The sequence below is a fragment of the Corylus avellana genome, chromosome 6, assembly GCF_965113065.1.
Source record: "Corylus avellana chromosome 6, dhCorAvel1.hap1.2, whole genome shotgun sequence".
Classification (NCBI taxonomy): domain Eukaryota; kingdom Viridiplantae; phylum Streptophyta; class Magnoliopsida; order Fagales; family Betulaceae; genus Corylus; species Corylus avellana.
In genome coordinates, this window is record NC_142495.1 from 27,567,295 (window position 1) to 27,586,797 (window position 19,503).

At 36.3% G+C, this 19,503-nt stretch overlaps 2 protein-coding genes and 1 pseudogene across 3 annotated transcripts; all 3 read right to left on the reverse strand.

The window, feature by feature from the left end:
* Positions 1-2,689: 2,689 nt before the first annotated feature.
* On the reverse strand, positions 2,690-5,834 carry LOC132187243 (heat shock cognate 70 kDa protein 2-like). The gene is made up of 2 exons (XM_059601490.2): positions 5,171-5,834; positions 2,690-4,646 (listed from the first exon to the last, which is right to left on the reverse strand). The coding sequence occupies exons 1-2, from the start codon at positions 5,385-5,387 to the stop codon at positions 2,824-2,826; spliced, it is 2,040 nt and encodes a 679-aa protein (XP_059457473.2). The 5' UTR covers positions 5,388-5,834; the 3' UTR covers positions 2,690-2,823.
* Positions 5,835-7,269: 1,435 nt separating this feature from the next.
* On the reverse strand, positions 7,270-10,190 carry LOC132186709 (heat shock 70 kDa protein 18). The gene is made up of 2 exons (XM_059600726.2): positions 9,838-10,190; positions 7,270-9,653 (listed from the first exon to the last, which is right to left on the reverse strand). Exons 1-2 carry the CDS (start codon positions 10,049-10,051, stop codon positions 7,459-7,461), a joined length of 2,409 nt encoding a protein of 802 aa, XP_059456709.2. The 5' UTR covers positions 10,052-10,190; the 3' UTR covers positions 7,270-7,458.
* A 4,321-nt stretch (positions 10,191-14,511) lies between these two features.
* Positions 14,512-18,777, reverse strand: LOC132188094 (heat shock cognate 70 kDa protein pseudogene; annotated as a pseudogene). Its single transcript, XR_015912698.1, has 2 exons — positions 18,524-18,777; positions 14,512-15,353 (listed from the first exon to the last, which is right to left on the reverse strand). The product of XR_015912698.1 is annotated as a heat shock cognate 70 kDa protein pseudogene (transcript).
* Positions 18,778-19,503: the final 726 nt, after the last annotated feature.

Here is a 19,503-nt window from a genome sequence, read left to right on the forward strand (position 1 = left end):
TTCAAACAAAACAGAGATGAGAAAGAACTGAGAAACAGAGGAAAAAAAAAAGGGAGAGAAGAGAGGGAAGAAAAGGAAAGAAGAAGAAGAGGAAGAGAAAAAGAAAGAAAATGGGAAGAAGAAAAGAAAGAAATGGAGAGGTGTAGAGAACCGAGAGGAAAAGTAATAAAAAGGTGACTTCAAATATGTCGTAAAAGTTGGAGATGCGGTGTACCATATGGTGGTTGTCTTCAAAGAAAAACTTATACCCAGTACAGGTACGATAATGATTTTATATAGAATTTATGGTGGACATGTGGAATAATGATTTGATATCAGGGGAATTATAAGGAGGTATCTGTATTTTTCCCCATTGGGATGCTCTATATATATATATATTGGGCTATTTTTCTCTTCCAACAAACATTTGCTACATAGTATCTTGAAAGTTTTTTTTATTCTTTTTTTCTCTCATTTCTCTTTCCCTCTTTCTCTCTTTTTCCATCATTTTCCCTCATAATAGTAAGATAAAAAAAAACAAGAAAAACAACATTGAGAGTTGAATGTTTAGAGATTATAGTAAAAAAATTATAATTAAAATACCAATTAAAAATTAATAGTTTTGCATATACTGATGACTCATAATACAAGAAGGGCGAATTAGAGTGTTTTCCAAAAAAGAAAAGAGAATGGGAGATTACCAAAAACAGAGTTAGCCGAGTTCCAGGCGACCTGGTTCTTGGGGTGATCAAACGCTCATTGCGAGTGAAGGCAACATGAGACGGCGTCGTCCTGTTGCCCTGATCGTTCACTATGATCTCTACTCGACCATCCTTCCATGCTGCCGTCGTCCCCGGATCAATTCCTATTGCTGGGCACTCTCCTAATTCTCCGGCCTTTCTAAATGAAGTAGACGAATGAAGACTCTGAGTCTTTTGTGCTCTTTATTGTGGTGTTATAAAATATTCATTCATCAAAGAAAGAAGGAAGACTTTTGAGTCAACGGCTCCGATTCACCGAACGATTCAAGATGCATGGTCCTAAGCGAATCAGACGATGGCGAATCAATTCGCACCCTGTTCCCCATCGATGACCCGCGCGAGAAAAGTCCTAAACTCCAGCTCACAGACGTCCACCTCAACTCAGGTGGTACAAATTCTCTCATCCCCACAACCACAACTCCTATCCCCGGCCACATGTGAGGGTTATTTATTTATTTATTTATTTTATATTTTATATTTTATATTTTATTTTATTTTAAGTGGGGGAAGGACAAAAAGAAAATTGCAAGAAACTAAAAAATAAAGACGACTGAGCCTTCAGAAGAACAGTCAAGAATAAATCAAATGAATGATCCGACTTATTAAGCGAATATAAAAAGCCAATAAAGGCTATAATAAATGACAAGATTCCCTAAACGGAACAAAATCCATCAGGGTTACCATCACGATCATCCGTGGTTGGTAGAAGACCATGTGAGGGGGTCTTTATTTGTCTTTCATGGGTTGTTTGCCAAAAAAAAAAAAAAAAAAAGAAAAAACTCTTATACTATTTATCTCAAATCCAACTCTAAAACATCCTTAATTTTTACATCACATTAATCACTCTTAAATCCTAGCAATTTGCTGTTTGAAATTACTAGTAAATATGAGATATCAGTTATGAGGCCTACTTGTTGTAATAGGTGGGTAAATAACTCAAAACCTATAGGGATAGGTAAGCCCCATAAAAGCTCACTCAAATTGTCTATTCAAAATTGCTATCGATTCGAGTTACAAAATTACAAAAAAGCTTTATATGCATGATTACGCAACCACTGCTGTAGAGCTCCTAGACTTTTCAATTGATGTTGGGATTGAATCCTGAAGGCCTAATTAAGTTGGCATCGAGCATAAACTTGTCTTATTGGGCTAGCTTGACCTAATTAAATAGAAATGGTTAAAATGTTGAAAGCGACCTAAGATTGATAAGGAAATTCTATGGGTTTGGCTTAGGTCTAGTTTTAAATTTGTAGTAATTTATTGTCTAAATTGCCATCACGTTTAATTACTAGCTAGCTAAATTGTTGCTAGCACTAGCAATATAGGTAGGTGCATGTGACAAAATGTCTTGATGATGCTAATAATCAATTTAACGTTATATAAATGTAAAATGTTTTTGTAATTTTAATAATATTTTGTATTTGAGATATTTGTTAATATTTTTAATTTTAAAAAAGAGAAAATAAAAGAAAAACAAAAATGTAAACAAAACAATTGTGCTTCAAGACGGCAACTAGGTTAGCTACTTAGTATTTAAGGAACAACATTGAGGTGTTAAAATTTTAAAATTGTATTGGTGGAGAACCCCACATACGTGTTTCACCCAATAAATGCATAATTTTGGCCAAACTTTTCTGTTATTTTTTATTTTTTTTGAAGCAATAACATCCTATGTGATTCTTTTTTTATTTTGTATTTTTTTTTTAATAAAAAATGGTATTTTTCTTCATAAAAATGGTTTTTTTTTTTAAATATAAAAAATAATCATTATTATGAAGAAAAATATCATTTTTTTTTTAAATACCAAATAAAAAAAGACCACATAGGATGTTATTGCTTCATAATTTTTTATTTTATTTTTTTATCTTAACTTTTAAAAAAAATGACCACATAAAAAAACAAAAAATTTAAGTAAAATTATGCAAAACAAAAATTATGCATTTATCATTTCTCCTTTCATATATCTTCGGTGCATGCATAAACAAAATAAAAGTAGGAGGAAAAAGAGACAAATATCACACATTTTTCGAGAGGAGACTTTTAGTTTTACCAACGACAAAATGTCGACGCTAACAAATAACAATCACTTTTTTTTTGTAGTTTTTTTGTAGGGAATGAGGTTGAGACCCACTTTTGCCATGTAATTAAAAACCGAATTTCCGCTTGAGCTCCCTTTCCTTTGTTGTCCTACGTCTTCTTCTGGTGCCATATTCTGCAACATCATGTCATCATTTTGTCCATTCTCAAGAATTAAGTCCATCACACATGCCACAGTATCATTCTTTTGAATGATGGGATTGCAGATTAACTTCAGTTGAGTCAGTTTCTCCTCAAACTCATGTACCTCCGCGAGCTGGATGCCATCTAACCAATGAATTGCCTGGCCAATAGCTGCCTCAATCGTCTCCTTACTAGTAGTGTCAAGTTTGTCACCAATTTTCTTATCATTGATAATGTTCCTCATTTTGAATGTATACTTCTCCAAAGCCTCCTTAGCCGTAACCCCCTTCTTGTGCTCATCATCTTCAACCTTGTATTTCTCTGCATCCTCCACTATCCTATCGATCTCTTCCTTGGGCAGCCTCGCCTTGTCATTGGTGATGGTGATCTCGCAACTCGTGCCAGTAATCTGCTCTACAGCAGATACATTCAAAATACCATTGGCATCTATCTCAAAGCATACTTTAATATCAGCGACACCCTCGGGTGCTGGAGGAATGGAGGAAAGTATAAATTCTCCCAACTGATGGTTATCCACAGTTCTTGCTCTCTCACCCTCAAAAACAGGGAACAAAATAGAAGTTTGGTCGTCAAACCTGGTGGTATAGTACCGCTCCATCTTGGTGGGAATGTCAGTATTTCTTGGAATCACAACTGACATCTCACCTTCACCGACCTCCACCCCAAGGGACAGAGGGGTGACATCCAAGACTACAATGTTTTCAACTTTCTCATTGCCCATACTAGCCAATTTTGCAGCTTGAATAGCGGCTCCATAAGCCACAGCTTCATCTGGGTTGATGTTCTTGTTAAGCTGCTTTCCATCAAAGAAGTCCTGCAACAGTTGTTGCAGATCAGGAATTCTAGAAGAACCACCAATAAGAACAATATCATCGATTCCACTCTTGTCCATCTTAGCATCAGTTAAACACTTGTCCACAAGCTCAATAGACTTTTTGAACAAGTCCATATTAAGTTCGGCAAATCTGGCGCGAGTAATACTTAAGTAGAAATCAATACCCTTATACAAAGAATCAACTTCAATGCTAGTCTCATTTGCTGAAGAAAGAATCATCTTTGCTCTTTCACAAGCAGTTCTCAACCTTCTTAGAGCTCTTACATTTCCACTAATGTCCTCATTTTGTTGCCTATTAAATATTTTAACGCAATGCTCTAACATTCTGTTGTCAAAGTCTTCACCTCCAAGGTGAGTGTCTCCAGCAACGGCCTTCACTTTAAAAGTACCATTTTCAATGGTAAGTAGTGAGAGATCTACAGTACCACCGCCCAAATCAAAGATCAAGACATTTTTCTTGCCTATATCTATCTCATCAAGACCATAGGCAATGGCAGCGGCAGTTGATTCATTGATTATTCGCATGACGTTGAGTCCTGCAATGTTTCCAGCATCCTTTGTGGCCTTACGTTGTGAGTCATTGAAGTTTGCTGGTACAGTGATTACAGCATTCTTCACACTTGTGCCAAGATAGGCCTCGGCAATCTCACGCATTTTATTAAGGACCATAGATGAAATTTCCTCGGCAGAAAAATGCTTCTCTTCATCTTTATAAGTGACCACAATTATAGGCTTGTCTTCAGGGCCTTCAATGACTTTGAATGGCCAAAGCTTGATATCGTTTTGAACTAATAAATCACTAAATCTCCTACCAATTAAGCGCTTTGCATCTGCAAAATAAAGGAAAAATAATTTGATAAGACTAAAATAGAAGAAGTGATCACAAATCTCAATATTGATGAGCTTTTAAATTGCCATTTATTTTATTTTTTTGTTTTTTTTCCGTCTTGCATTCCTTCAAACCAGCATATAGTTTGTTCAATTAAAGTTTAGCTAGGGGCTGAAATCTTAGACATATATGATTGAGACTATTGAGATGAATGATAAAAACCAGCAAATGCAAGATGCTATAACAACTTTCAGCCAAAAGCACCCATAGTAAGAAATTGTTAAAATAATAATTAAATTTACTTCTTTTTATATGATTAAACTTTTGAAATAAGTGATATTTTAACATAAATCAACATATTCAGTGCTAAACTACCCCTAATTTTGCATATACTGATGACTCATGTTACAAGAACGGCCAATTAGAGAGTGTTTCCCAAAAAAAGAAAAAGAGAAGGAAAGAAAAGAAAAGAAGTGATGAAGAAGAAGAAGAAGAAGAAGAAGAAGAAAGAGGGTGAGAGATTACCAAAGACAGAGTTATCGGGGTTCCTTGCGATCTGGTTCTTGGCTGCATCACCCACCAAACGCTCTTTGCGAGTGAAGGCAACATGAGACGGCGTTGTCCTGTTGCCCAGATCGTTTACTATAATCTCTACTCGATCACGACGCCACACAGCCACGCATGAGTACGTTGTCCCCAGATCAATCCCAATCGCTGGCCACTTATCTCCTTGGCCGGCCATTATATATCGACGTTTGGAAGATAACGGCAATATTGGAGTAGATGATGAACGAAGACTCTTGAGTCATGTGACATTTGTTTTGGGGTTATAAAAAATTCATTCATCGAACCAAGAAGGAAGACTCTGCAGAGTCAAGTCGTCAACTGCATTGAATGATTCAAGATGGCCCTGAGCGAATTGTCGGTCGGCGGTTGCTAGTGAATACATTAATGCATGAGAAAAGTCGTAAACTCCAGCTCCACAGACGTCCACCTCAACTGATCATCAGGTACAAAAGTCTCATCCACAATTTCCACATGATACAAAATTTCACTTCCTCTCCTCCACAAACTCCCATGCGACTTGGGACCCGTCATACGCGGTATTGTATGTAATAGCTAACCAAACCATGGTTAATATAATGCAATGCCTTTGGAGACATGATCAAGGAGAGAGTGGAGAAGTTGTGAGGAAGAAAGCTAGGGCAAAGCAAAAAGAATCTGCGAGAAAGTTTGTTTATGATGCATATTTTATTAATTATTATTTTAGAATTTTCCAATTTAATGAATTTCTTATGATATTAGATGCCGTAAACAGATCCATGATTTTTCACAGCCAATGGAAATAACTTCCTATAAAAAATAGGAAGAAAATGAATACTACTTCTTGGGTTGGGTAATGGATCAGCCAAAATGCCAATAAAGACCCCCAAAACAAAGAGTTAATTCTGCAGGCCCATGAATAAAAGGCCCAAATCTAATATCTATGCAAGCCCAGGGGAAAAAAGTAGAAATCCAGTCATCTAAAGGTGAAGCCCAAGTTCCAAGAGAATGCGGCCGAGCTTAAAGCGCCAAGCCGCGTGCTAAGTAAATGTAGCCGAGCTAAGAGTGCCAAACCATGTTCTGTATGAACGTGGCCAAGGCTGGCTTCGACAGGATCCACGATCCCACGATTTGCCACAATCCATGATCCCACTGTCCACAATTTCAACATTAATTATTTGCATTGGACTCTTCGGGAATGTAGGGGCCGAGAATACAAGGCCATACTCGACTATAACCGCTACTTAATGCCCATAAAGAAAAGTTCCTATCAGGCATGTGGTTAATTATTCTCAAAAGAATTCATTAATTTGTTTTCCCTGTGAAAAATATTGACTGACTTAAACATTTGAGCTATTTCTTGCTGGCACACTCGACAAGCTCTTATCATACTTTCTCAAAAATTGTTTTAACAGTACTAAACGTCTGCATGCATATATTTATTCAACCTACGAAATTATCTCAACTATAATCTGTCTGTTGCAAATATACTCCAATCCTAGCAACAACGTACTTGGCTTCCCGCAATAAGCAAATAGTGGACCAATCATACACTATTTAGTATTAAAAATAGATCTTGGGCTTAACTCAACCCAAAAGCTAGTTCAAGAGTTGAGGTTTCCCTTTACCTTTATCAATGGCTCATGGGACTTCCAACACGCCTCATCACGTGTGGCGGGAGGACATCCAAGCCAACACATGCGACAATAGGTGACGGTGGGCCACAACCAATTAATTGGGTTAGGCTCTGATACCATATTAAAAATAGGTCTTGGGCTAACTCAATCCAAAAGCTAGTTCAAGAGTTGAGGTTTCCCTTTATCCTTATAAATGGCTCATGGGACTTCCAACATTTAGTTAGTTAAAATTGAACAGTTGAAATCTGGTTGAGAATTCAAATTCATTCATTTGTTGATAATATTCACAATCTCAATGAGTTTTCAATTTTCATGCATGCTAGGCAAAATGCCTTGACATTCGTTCCTCTAAATACACACTTAATTAACATGTGAAAGCATTTTTATAGGATCTCCAATTCTTTCTTTCATTGAATCAAGAGTGATAAAGATCTTTATTGTAACCACTTTTTTCCCTATTCAATTAAAAAAAATAAAAGTGCTCAACATATTTTATGCCTATTAGACAAAGCAGTACACCAAGAACAACTGCGAAGAAATAATAATATATGTAAAGTGTAAATCTCTCCTCAATTAAACACACACACAGATACAAACACATAACTCAAACTTTCCATCCCGTCGTAAAATAAATCATGTTGAAGTGAACGCTTCAATAACACCAGTAACCGCAGAAACTGGATCCAAATTGAGGGCTGAAACAATGAGGTTGATACTCGTTTTAGCCGCTATCAAGCAAATCTTCTTTCCTCTTGAGCTCCCTTTCCTTTGTTGTCTTACGTCTTCCTCTGGAACCATGTTACTAATTGAATCAACCAAATCATTTTGTCCATTCTCAACCATATTCTCGAACATATTCTGCAAAACCGTGCTACTTGTATTAACCACATCATTTTGTCCATTCTCAATCATATTCTGCAACACCGTGTTACTTATTGTATCAACCCAATCATTTTGTCCATTCTCAAGAATCAAGTCCTTCACACATGCCACATGATAGCAATATTCGCCACAAGTCGATTCATAGGACCACCCACTGAACCCCTTTGATATTTCCATACTTCCACATTTTAGACACTCTGTTGAGATGTTTTCACTCAGGTGTAATGTCACTCCATCACCAATTAAGGTAGGTGGAAGATTTGTACAAGACGGGTCTTGTTGGGCCTGTGCTTCCTTGTTGAACCATTGTTGTCTATATATCTTTTCAATGGTGGGCTTGCAGATTAACTCCAGTCCACTCAACTTCTTCTCAAACTCATCTACCTCCGCAAGTTGGATGCCATCTAACCAATGAATCACCTCGTTAATAGCAGCACCAATTGTCTTCTTACTAGCAGCGTGAAGCTTGCCACCAATCTCCTTATCATTGAGCATGTTCCTCATTTTGTAAGCATACTTCTCCAAAGCCTCCTTAGCCCTAACCTTCTTCCTGTGCTCTTCGTCTTCAACCTTGTATTTCTCTGCATCTTGAACTATCCTTTCAATCTCTTCCTTGGACAGCCTCGTCTTGTCATTGTTGATGGTGATCTTGCAACTTATGCCGGTGGTCTGCTCCACCGCAGAAACATTCAAAATACCATTGGCATCTATCTCAAAGCATACTCTAACATTAGTGACACCCTTAGGTGCTGGAGGAATGGAGGAAAGCATAAATTCTCCCAACTTATTGTTATCGACGGTTCTTGCTCTCTCACCCTCAAAAACAGGAAACAAAATACAAGTTTGGTTGTCAAACCTGGTGGTATAGTGTCGCTCCATCTTGGTGGGAATGGCAGTATTTCTTGGAATCACAACGGACATCTCACTTTCACCGACCTCCACCCCAAGGGACAGAGGGGTGACATCCAAGACTACAATGTTTTCAACTTTCTCATTACCCACACCTGCCAAGATTGAAGCTTGAATAGCGGCTCCATAAGCCACAGCTTCATCTGGGTTGATGCTCTTATTAAGCTGCTTTCCACCAAAGAATTCCTGCAGTAGCTGTTGCACTTTAGGAATTCTGGAAGAACCACCACTAAGAACGATATCATGGACTTCTCCTTTATCCATTTTAGCATCAGTCAAACATTTCTCCACAAGCTCAATAGACTTTTTGAACAAGTCCATATTAAGTTCATCAAATCTGGCACGAGTAATACTTAAGTCGAAATCAATACCCTTACACAAACCATCAACTTCGATGCTAGTCTCGGTTGTAGAAGAAAGAATCCTCTTCGCTCTTTCACAAGCAGTTCTCAACCTCCTTACAGCTCTGGCATTTCCACTAATGTCCTCCTTGTATTTCCTCTTAAATATTTCAATGCAATGCTCTAATATTCTGTTGTCAAAGTCCTCACCTCCGAGGTGAGTGTCTCCAGCAACAGCCTTCACTTCAAAAGTACCTTTGTCAATTGTAAGTAGTGAGAGATCTGCAGTACCACCACCCAAATCAAAGATCAAGACATTTTTCTTGCCAACGTCCATCTTGTGAAGACCGTAAGCAATGGCTGCAGCAGTTGGTTCATTGATTATTCGCATGACATTGAGTCCTGCAATGCATCCGGCATCCTTTGTAGCCTTACGTTGTGAGTCACTGAAGTTTGCTGGTACAGTGATTACAGCATTCTTCACACTTGTGCCTAGGTTGGCCTCAGCAATCTCACGCATCTTATTAAGGACCATAGATGAGATTTCCTCGGCAGAAAAATGTTTTTCTTCATTTTTATAAGTGACCACAATCATAGGCTTGTCTTCTGGGCCTTCAATGACCTTGAATGGCCAAAGCTTGATATCTTTTTGAACTATAGAATCACTAAATCTCCTACCAATCAGCCGCTTTGCATCTGTAAAATAATAAGAAAGCAAAAACGATTTGATAAGACTAAAGCAGAAGAAGCAACAAATCTCAATAGTTATGAGCTTTTAAATTGGCATGACTTTTTTATTTTTAACAAATTAAGTGCTTCCCCCACCCCCTTCCCCCCACCCCCCCCCCCCCAAAAAAAAAAAAAGAAGCTGGGAGATTACCAAAGACAGAGTTAGTTGGGTTCCTGGCAACCTGGTTCTTGGCTGCTTCACCGACCAAACGCACTTCTTCAGTGAAGGCCACATAAGACGGCGTCGTCCTGTTTCCCTGATCATTTACTATGATCTCTACTCGATCATCCTTCCACACCGCTACGCACGAGTACGTCGTCCCTAGATCAATCCCTATCACTGGGCACTCTCCTCCGCCGGCCATTCACGAAGTCTCGAAGGTAATGGAAATGAAGTAGACGAAGGAAGACTCTGAGTGAACGGCACTGAATGGTCGTGATTCCTGAGCGAATCAGCCGGTAGCTATTTATATTATCACTTCATTTAAATTAAAGCAACTGTTGCCTGATGAAGCGCGTGAGAAAAGTAGCTCCACAGGCGTCCACTTCAACTCATCAGGTACACGTCTAATCCCCACAAGTCACATGATACAAATTTCAACTCCCTTCATCCACTGGCTTCTACATCGTTCTTTAATTCTTTCCCCCCATGGCCCATGTAAACTCCCGGGGGACCCCGGGAGGAATCTTTATGTGTGTTCTTTGTTCACATGTACCAAAGCTGATCAAATGCGTGTTGAGAAGACTGCGTCAAAAGATTCTTGTTTCCTCCTTTGGTACCGTGCTAATTAAGTTCATGCAGATAACAGGTTGCGTAATTAATAAGTTTATTAATTTGGAGTTTTAACTCATTGTACTCAAGTTCTTGCATTTTACGATTAGTTTTGAAATATTATTATTGTTCAATTAATGAACTTGAGCTTTAATGATGTATTAATGCAAGAAATCATCTTTTGTAAGAATTTGTAGATTGATTTTAATAAATAAAATAAATCATCTTGTAAATTTGTAATTGTGAAGCTTGAAAGGAAAAAAAAAAAAAAACTGTTATCTATATATGTGCAGATGTCATTTGATAGAAGATATTTTGGCCTTTTGTTCTTTCGGTCTTTCGTGCCTGATACATTGTTATTTTGTGGTAGCTAGATGGCATATCCTCCAATTGTCCGTTAATCAACAAAACGTGAAGAAAAATACAAAAGAAAGAAGGAGAAGGGAGGATGATCAGCTGCCAACTTGGGAGAAAAGTCTTGCGTAAGAAATTTTCCACAGTTGTTTCGATTCGATCCCCACAAACTCCCCGGAGGAATTTTATTTGTCTTGTTGTACGGAAGTTCCAACGAGGTATTCAAGTACAACTGATATACGCTAGCTGATGGAGTCTCGACTTGGGACCAGTGATACACGGCATTGAATAAGTAATAGCTAACCAAACCATGGTTAAATATGACACTAGACAGAATTAAGATTGTTAGCAGCATAAACTAATAAATTAAATATTGAAAAAGAATTCACGAACAGAAAAAATTACAAATAGAAAAAAGAAATACATTAATTACCCTAAATAAACAAATATAAAAATAATTTTGAAAACCTAAATTTAATTGATAGTTTAAACTGAATTGAAAAATAACAAAGACTAGTTACCTTTTATATAAGCTAAACACCTCCTAATTTACAAGGAAAATGAAAACTAAACCTAATTGAAAAAGAATGACATAATTCTAATAAAAAAAGGAAAACATAATCCTAATAGAAAAATAGAAACACATTCGTAATGGAAAAAAGAAAACTCAATCTTTATTAAAAGGAAAATTAAAACACACATAATTAAAATAATAGTTTTATCAATATCCTCCTCCATAAAAAAAAAAAAAAAAAAAAAAATTAAAAAAAAAGGTCTTCCTATAAAACACATATATGAAGAAAATGAATAGTACTAAACGTGTCAAAATATGACACGTTACTAAATTTTCAGTAGTTACGACTAATTTTTTAACATGCCAAACACATTACCATTGATACCTCACTAATCGTTAGTAACGTGTTAATACCCTTAACTCGTCACTAATGGTCCGTGCACAAAAAAAATATATTTTTGTAGTGTATTATATATAGTCACTCTTACGCAATATGAAAATAGTGGACCAATCATACACTATTTACTGGTATTTAGTTAGTTAAAAACAATCTGGTTGAGAATTCAAATTCATTAATTCGTTGATATTCACAATCTCAATATATATATATATATCTTTCAATTTCACACTTTCATCTAACAAATAACATAGCATGCATGCCTCCTTCGAATTTTTCTTCATATTTTTGTTTCTTATATAGATCTGTCATTCTATGTGGATTCAGGGTTTCTGCCTTATGGATTGGGTTCATGGTAGTATTTAAAGAAAGAATAAAAAATATATATATTTGACTAAAGTGGAGAAAGATCGAGGTAAAAAGGTTGATCTTTGATTCATTTAAAAAGTGGCTCTCACTACTAGTATTCCTGGACTCAGCAATGTTGAGCAAAAAAGGACAAATAAATCATATATTTTCATCCTTGTTTGAAAAACGACGTAAACAAATTTTACTAAGGACGTGGTTTAAGTCAGCAAAGATGGCCAAATTGTGTATTCAAGTTTCAACTAACATTACTTGTTAGGTCATTTTAGATATAATCATATGATTAATTTTTATCATTCAATTATGTATTATATGGATATATACTTGTATTAATCATAGATATAATTATATATTGTATACCAATTAATTATTGTATATTAATATTTTTTTGAGAAATACTTAATAATCAATATACATTGACTATTGTTAATTGTTAATCAATAAATAATAAGTAATATATTATATAAGATATTTTTATTAACGCATTATATACACATATATTTATTAATTAATATGTATATATAATAAATATATACGAGTCGCGCTAATTATAAGCGAGCCGAGTTTTATACGGGTATGGATCATTTAATAATTAAGTTTAGTTTCGTGTCCACGAGCAAATCATTTAACAATCGAGTCGACTACGAGCTAGCCGAGCTCGAGTGAGCTCACGGGTAGTTTTGTTCTTTTATATTTTTCAAATTATCATTAATTATAATTAATTAATTAATTGCAAATTGGTGACTTGCCATTGTGACACGTCACCCAATGGTGACGTGCCGGTGTGCCACGTCACCAATTGGTGACGTGTGATTATGTACACATCACTAATTTATATTCATTTCAATTTTTTAGTTTTATTTTTTCCTTTTTCGAAATTTTTTTAATTGTTTTTAAATTGGTGACATGTTAATATTTAACACGTCACCAAAAAAATAGTGATGTGTGAGAAAGTGACACGTCACCAATTGGTATGTGTGAAAAAATAAACATTGTAGACACGTTACTAAATCCCGATTTTTTTTGTTGTTGATTTTTTTCCAAATTTTATTTTGTTAGGTTGGCCACTTGGCGGATTGGGGTTAGGTTCTTTTTTTTTTTTTCAAATGTTTTCGCAACTGCTTTCACACCATGATTAATATCTTTTTTAGGCCAATACATACCATATATGATTAACACAAATCAACTTGCAGGTTAGATACTTGCCCCAATCTAATTACTTAATTAAGCTCTATTTGGTTTGCGGAATAGACCATTGGAATAGACTAGCTAATCCTAAGTATAACTATGCATTTGTTTGATAACACACTATTTCTAAGAATAGTTTATTTCCATGGGACTACTAATTAATTACATACACACAGGATTATCTAAGCTATTAAAAAATGAGTGGCTTAGCTAATCCTTAAGGAATGAAATACATTTTTCAAAAATACCAATATAATTTTTTTTTAAAAATTTTATACTTAAAACAAAATAAAAAATATGAAAAATAAAGTGGGTGGCTTGACCACCCATTGGGGTTGGTCGGCTACCCAAAGAAGAGGTTAGAGGTGGTCGGCCACCCTTTTCATTTTAGGGTTTTTTTTTTTTTTTAATATGAGTTTGAAAGAAAAATAATAATATCGATCTTCGTAATTTTGATTCAATTCCAATATTTGCAGGTGAGTTGTTATCAAACTAAGGAATATGAATAACCTTTTTTTTTTTCTAATTGAATAAGGAAAAACAGGTTACAGGAAATATGAATAGCTATTTTATTACGCACTCTTCTATTCTTTTTTTAGTAGTAGCTATTCATTTTCTAATGGACTAGACATTCTACGAGCCAAACGAGGCCTTAATATTTTAATTTTTTTTAATTAATTAATGTATAGTCGTGGTAATCCAATTCATGTAGCTAGTCCTATTTTGCCTAAAAGTGAACCATCGTTTCCATTTATGTACGTAGTGAGGAAAAGTGAACCTGCACGGACCAGTTGATTCCATGGAAGCCAAACGAGACAAGTTACACAATGACAAAATTTCCAGAGCAAAATCTACCCACATGTTGTGAATACTGGTCTTGATGAGAAGTTTGATGAGGGAGAGAGACTCTTGGGGTTCTTGGGTATGTGTGAAAAAATAAACATTGTAGACACGTTACTAAATCCCGATTTTTTTTGTTGTTGATTTTTTTCCAAATTTTATTTTGTTAGGTTGGCCACTTGGCGGATTGGGGTTAGGTTCTTTTTTTTTTTCAAATGTTTTCGCAACTGCTTTCACACCATGATTAATATCTTTTTTAGGCCAATACATACCATATATGATTAACACAAATCAACTTGCAGGTTAGATACTTGCCCCAATCTAATTACTTAATTAAGCTCTATTTGGTTTGCGGAATAGACCATTGGAATAGACTAGCTAATCCTAAGTATAACTATGCATTTGTTTGATAACACACTATTTCTAAGAATAGTTTATTTCCATGGACTTCTCCCTTATCCATCTTAGCATCAGTCAAACATTTCTCCACAAGCTCAATAGCCTTCGTGAACAAGTCCATATTGAGTTCTGCAAATCTGGCACGAGTAATACTTGAGGAGAAATCAATGCCATTATATAAAGAATCAACTTCAATGGTAGTCTCGGTTGCAGAAGAAATAGTCCTCTTTGCTCTCTCACAAAAAGTTCTCAACCTCCTCAGAGCTTTGGCATTTCTACTAATATCCTTCTTGTACTGTCTCTTAAATATTTCAACGAAATGCTTTAACATTCTGTTGTCAAAGTCCTCACCTCCGAGGTGAGTGTTTCCAGCAACAGCCTTTACTTTAAAAGTACCTTTGTCAATGGTAAGTAAAGAGACATCTGTAGTACCACCACCCAAATCAAAGATCAATACATTTCTCTTATCAATGGACACCTTGTCAAGACCGTAAGCAATAGCTGCAGCTGTTGGTTCATTGATTATCCTCATGACATTGAGTCCTGCAATGCTTCCAGCATCCTTTGTGGCCTTACGCTGTGAGTCATTGAAGTTGGCCGGGACAGTTATTACAGCATGCTTCACCGTTGTGTCCAGGTAGGCCTCCGCAATTTCACGCATCTTTCTTAGGACCATAGATGAGATTTCCTCTGCAGCAAAATGTTTCTCTTCACCTTTATAAGTGACCACAATCATAGGCTTGTCGGCAGGACCTTCAATGACCTTGAATGGCCAAAGCTTGATATCGTACTGAACTAAGGAATCACTAAATCTCCTGCCAATTAATCGTTTTGTATCTGCAAAATAAATATGAGAAAAAGGAAAAATGATTCAACAAGACTGAAGTAGAAGAACCAACGAATCTCAATTCACTAATACTTTGTTATGGTGGCATAAGACAATATTTTGAAAAGGACTCGGCATATTAACTATAACAAATGCAATCTCAATATACCTATAACAAATGTAACCTATAAATAGACTCGGCACATTAACAGTTCTTCAATATACCTATAACAAATATAAAAAGAAAAAGAAAAAGAAAACACTCTTGGCATATTAAGAAATGGAATGAAAGACCGGCACAAGATCAATGTAACCTCATAGGTTAAAGTAAAACAACTTAGGGGAAACTTCAGTTTGCCTCCTTGAACTTCCAGCTGATTTGGCAAGACCTACCTCAACTTTCAAATCTCTCATTTTGAACCCCTGAACTTTGATTTGCTCTCACTTGAGACCACTCTATTAGTTTACACCATTAAATTTATTTTTATGCCCAATATACCCTCACTTGAAACTATACCGTTTTGGCCTTAAAACTACAACACCCACCCCAGCCCAAAACGACGCCGTTTTGGGCTAGACAATTTTTTATTTTTTATTTTTTTAAAATGAAAAAGAAAATGAATTTTTTTTTTAAAAAAAAAAACGGAAGGGTGCTCGAGCCACCCTTTGCCGGACCACCTTGTTTTGGCCAGCCACCCCCATGCTCGGTATAGGGGTGGAGGAACCACCCCCATGACCAAGGGGGTGGTCCGGCCACCCCAAAAGGCCAAAAACAAAATAACGGGAATGGATTCTGGGCCGTAGGGGGTGGCCGGACCACCCCCAAAGGCCTGGGGGTGGTTCGGTCACCTCCATATCGGCCGTGTGGGGTGGCCGAAACCACCCCACCCAATCCTTTTTTTTTTTTTTGGCCTTTTGGGGGTGGCCGGACCACCCCCTTGGCCATGGGGGTGGTTCCTCCACCCCCATACCGGCCATGGGAGTGGCTTCAGCCACCCCCTTGGCCAAGACGGGGTGGTCCGGCCACCCCATTTTGGGCAAGGGGTGGCTCGAGCCACCCCTCTATTTTTTTTTTTTAGTAGTTTTTTTTTAATATATATATATATATATATATATATATATATTTTAATAGTTTTTTTATATTTTTTTATATTTTTGTCTAGCCCAAAACGACGTCGTTTTGGGCTGGGGTGGGTGCTGTAGTTGTAGACAATTTCAGAATTTCAACTAGCTGATTGAGGGTATAATGGATATAAAAAGTTAAACCGTTTGAGTTTAACATTGAAAACTAACAGAAGGGTTCAAAGTGAGAGCAAATCAAAGTTCAGGAGTCCAAAGTGAGAGATTCGAAAGTTGAAGGGAGTCTTGTCAAATAGGCTGGAAGTTCGGGGGCAAACTGAAGTTTCCCCAACAACTTATATGACTAATTTTCTTACGGGAAACTATCATTTGCCCCCATGAACTACAATGCATTTTCACTTTGTCTCTATAAACTACCAACTGTAACACCCGACTCCCATGAACTACCATTTTGTACCCAAAACTCCACTTTCGTCAGTTAAATGTATTAACTTAGACGGTCAAAGTGACAATGGGTTGTAATTCATGGAGGCAAAGTGATAATGAATTCTAGTTTATGTGGGCAAGATGACGGGTAGACCATCTGAATTAATGTCTTTGACTAACAATTAAAATGTGCATTTGACTGACCGAATGAGGGTTTTGGGCACAAAATAGTAATTCATGGAACTCGGGTGTCATAGTTGATAGTTTATGGGGGAAAGTGCCAAGACGTTGTAATTCATAGGGGCAAAATGTAGTTTCCCCATTTTCTTAAGTGATTTATCATCTATTTTTTGGACCAAGATCAAATTTGGTGATGTGAAATATATGGAACAGTTACCAATACTAGCATATGTGAAATATATTGAACAGTTACCAATATTAGAAAGGAAAACTAAAAATACAATTTTCTTTTGTTTTGTTTTGGTTAAACCATCCTCACTCCTCAAGGTTGAGAGGATGGTACAGCAACCCCCCTCAAGCCTGAGGGGTGATGAACCAAAATAAAAAATCTTTACAGTTTTTTTTTTTTTTTTTTTTTAAATAAAAATCTTTGGAGGTAATTTGGATATTTTAAGTACAAACTAACACATATGCTAGAAACTTATCGATTTTCCTTCCATCTTAACGTCAGAAGCAAACGGAGAGTGTAACTTGTAAAGGAGTTATAGTTTGAGGGAGGCTAAGTATCACTTTTTAAAAAGTTTGAAGGAGTCTTTATAAAAGGTGTATCAATTTGGAGGGTTAAATGTAGTTTTCCAAAAAATTAAAAACACTTTATATAATCAATTTTCTTGATTTTTTTTTTCTTTTGTCAAAAATCATCCATTTTTTGGGATTGAAACTCAACAGTGATGTGAAATATAAAACACTTAAGGTGATTGGTTATAAGTTTAATTACTTTTATAATTCTACAATGATGTAAAATGCAATTTAGTACCAATAAATCGAGCAACTAGGATGTTAAGGTACAAATTTTGGCAATTGTTGAGAACAATCAATGTATATCTACGAGAAGCATTTGGGGTTACTGACATTTGTTGGAAAATCCAAAATCAGGGCATTTAAAAGTATCAAAGACCGAATTTAGAATAGGCTAAATAATTGGAAAGTCACATACCTTTCTCAAGCAGGAAATAAAGTCCTCTTAAGAATAGTAATTCAAGCAATCCCAACTTACAACACGAGTGTCTTTTAACTACCAAAGACTTTTTGTAGGAAAATTAATTCGATGATGCTTAAATTCTGGTAGGGCAAAAGGAGAAAGAATCAAATATATATCCATCGGATGGGCTGGGAAAAATGGGTTTCTTGAAGTCCTAGGGTACTTCAAAGGGTTAATTTTCGGTTTTTGAGAGCTTGCAGCAAAAAGGTTCAGAAAATCTTATGTGAGGGTTCAAATTTCTTCATGTAATGGAGGAACTAGTATATAGATGAGAGATAAAAGAGTACTGTGAAGAAATGCTATGGGACATTAAAATAAAATTATAAGAATGCAATCAGATCTACCCAGACAAAATCAGATTCTTTTCTATAACTTGTTAAATACTACCTACCAGGTAAGAGATTCATAAATTTGGACGTAAAAGAGCTAACATGGGTATACACTAAAAATTACCAAAGATGGAGTTAGTGGGATTCTTGGCGACTTGATTCTTGGCTGCGTCACCAACCAAACGCTCTTTGTCAGTGAAGGCAACATAAGACGGCGTCGTCCTGTTGCCCTGATCGTTGACTATGACCTCTACTCGATCATGCTGCCACACTGCCACGCACGAGTAGGTCGTCCCCAGATCAATCCCTATCGCTGGGCCCTCTCCTTCGCCGGCCATTCTTGAATCCCAGAAGGATCACGAAACTGAAGTAGATGACAGGTTGAAGATGGCCACTTTACAGGACTTTGTTTCCTTGCTCAAGAAGTAGACACAGTTTTCAAAGAGTATCTTATTAAAGATTTTTCGTACCAGCTTCTATTGGTTGAGGGGTTTGAAAATAAAAGTTACCTCCTTTTCATGATTTCTAAAGCAAATACGAAGTTTCCTTTATCCCTGTTCCTTTTTTGAAGCTGGGTGTGTAATTTTATTGGTTTAATTCGTGGCTTTATTTAAATCATTCAACAAAATCTTATTAAAGATTTATCGTACCAGATTCTATTGGTTGAGGGATTTGAAAATAAAAGTTGCCTCCTTTGCATGATTTCAAAAGCAAATACGAAGTTTCCTTTATCCCTGCTACTTTTTTGACGCTGGGTGTGTAATTTTATTGGTTTCGTGGCTTTATTTAAATCATTCAACAAAATCTTAGAAGCATGGCTTTAGAACTTGTTTGGATTGCGTTTGAAGAATCTAATAGTATTTTTGACTCAAAAAGTCCGTTTGAAGAAAAAAAAAATACTCATTTGATAAAAAAATTAAAAGCGTTTTTAAGGGTCGAAAAAGCCTAAAAATCTCTAAAACACATTTTTTGCAAAAACTTAAAAATGAAGCTTTTGCCTAAAAGCGCTTTTTGACTTAAAAGTTCTGGCCAAGACCCAGCGTGGGTCACGGCCAGACCCGCGTGGGTCTAGCCTGACCCACAAGCTAGTCTGCCGGACAGAGA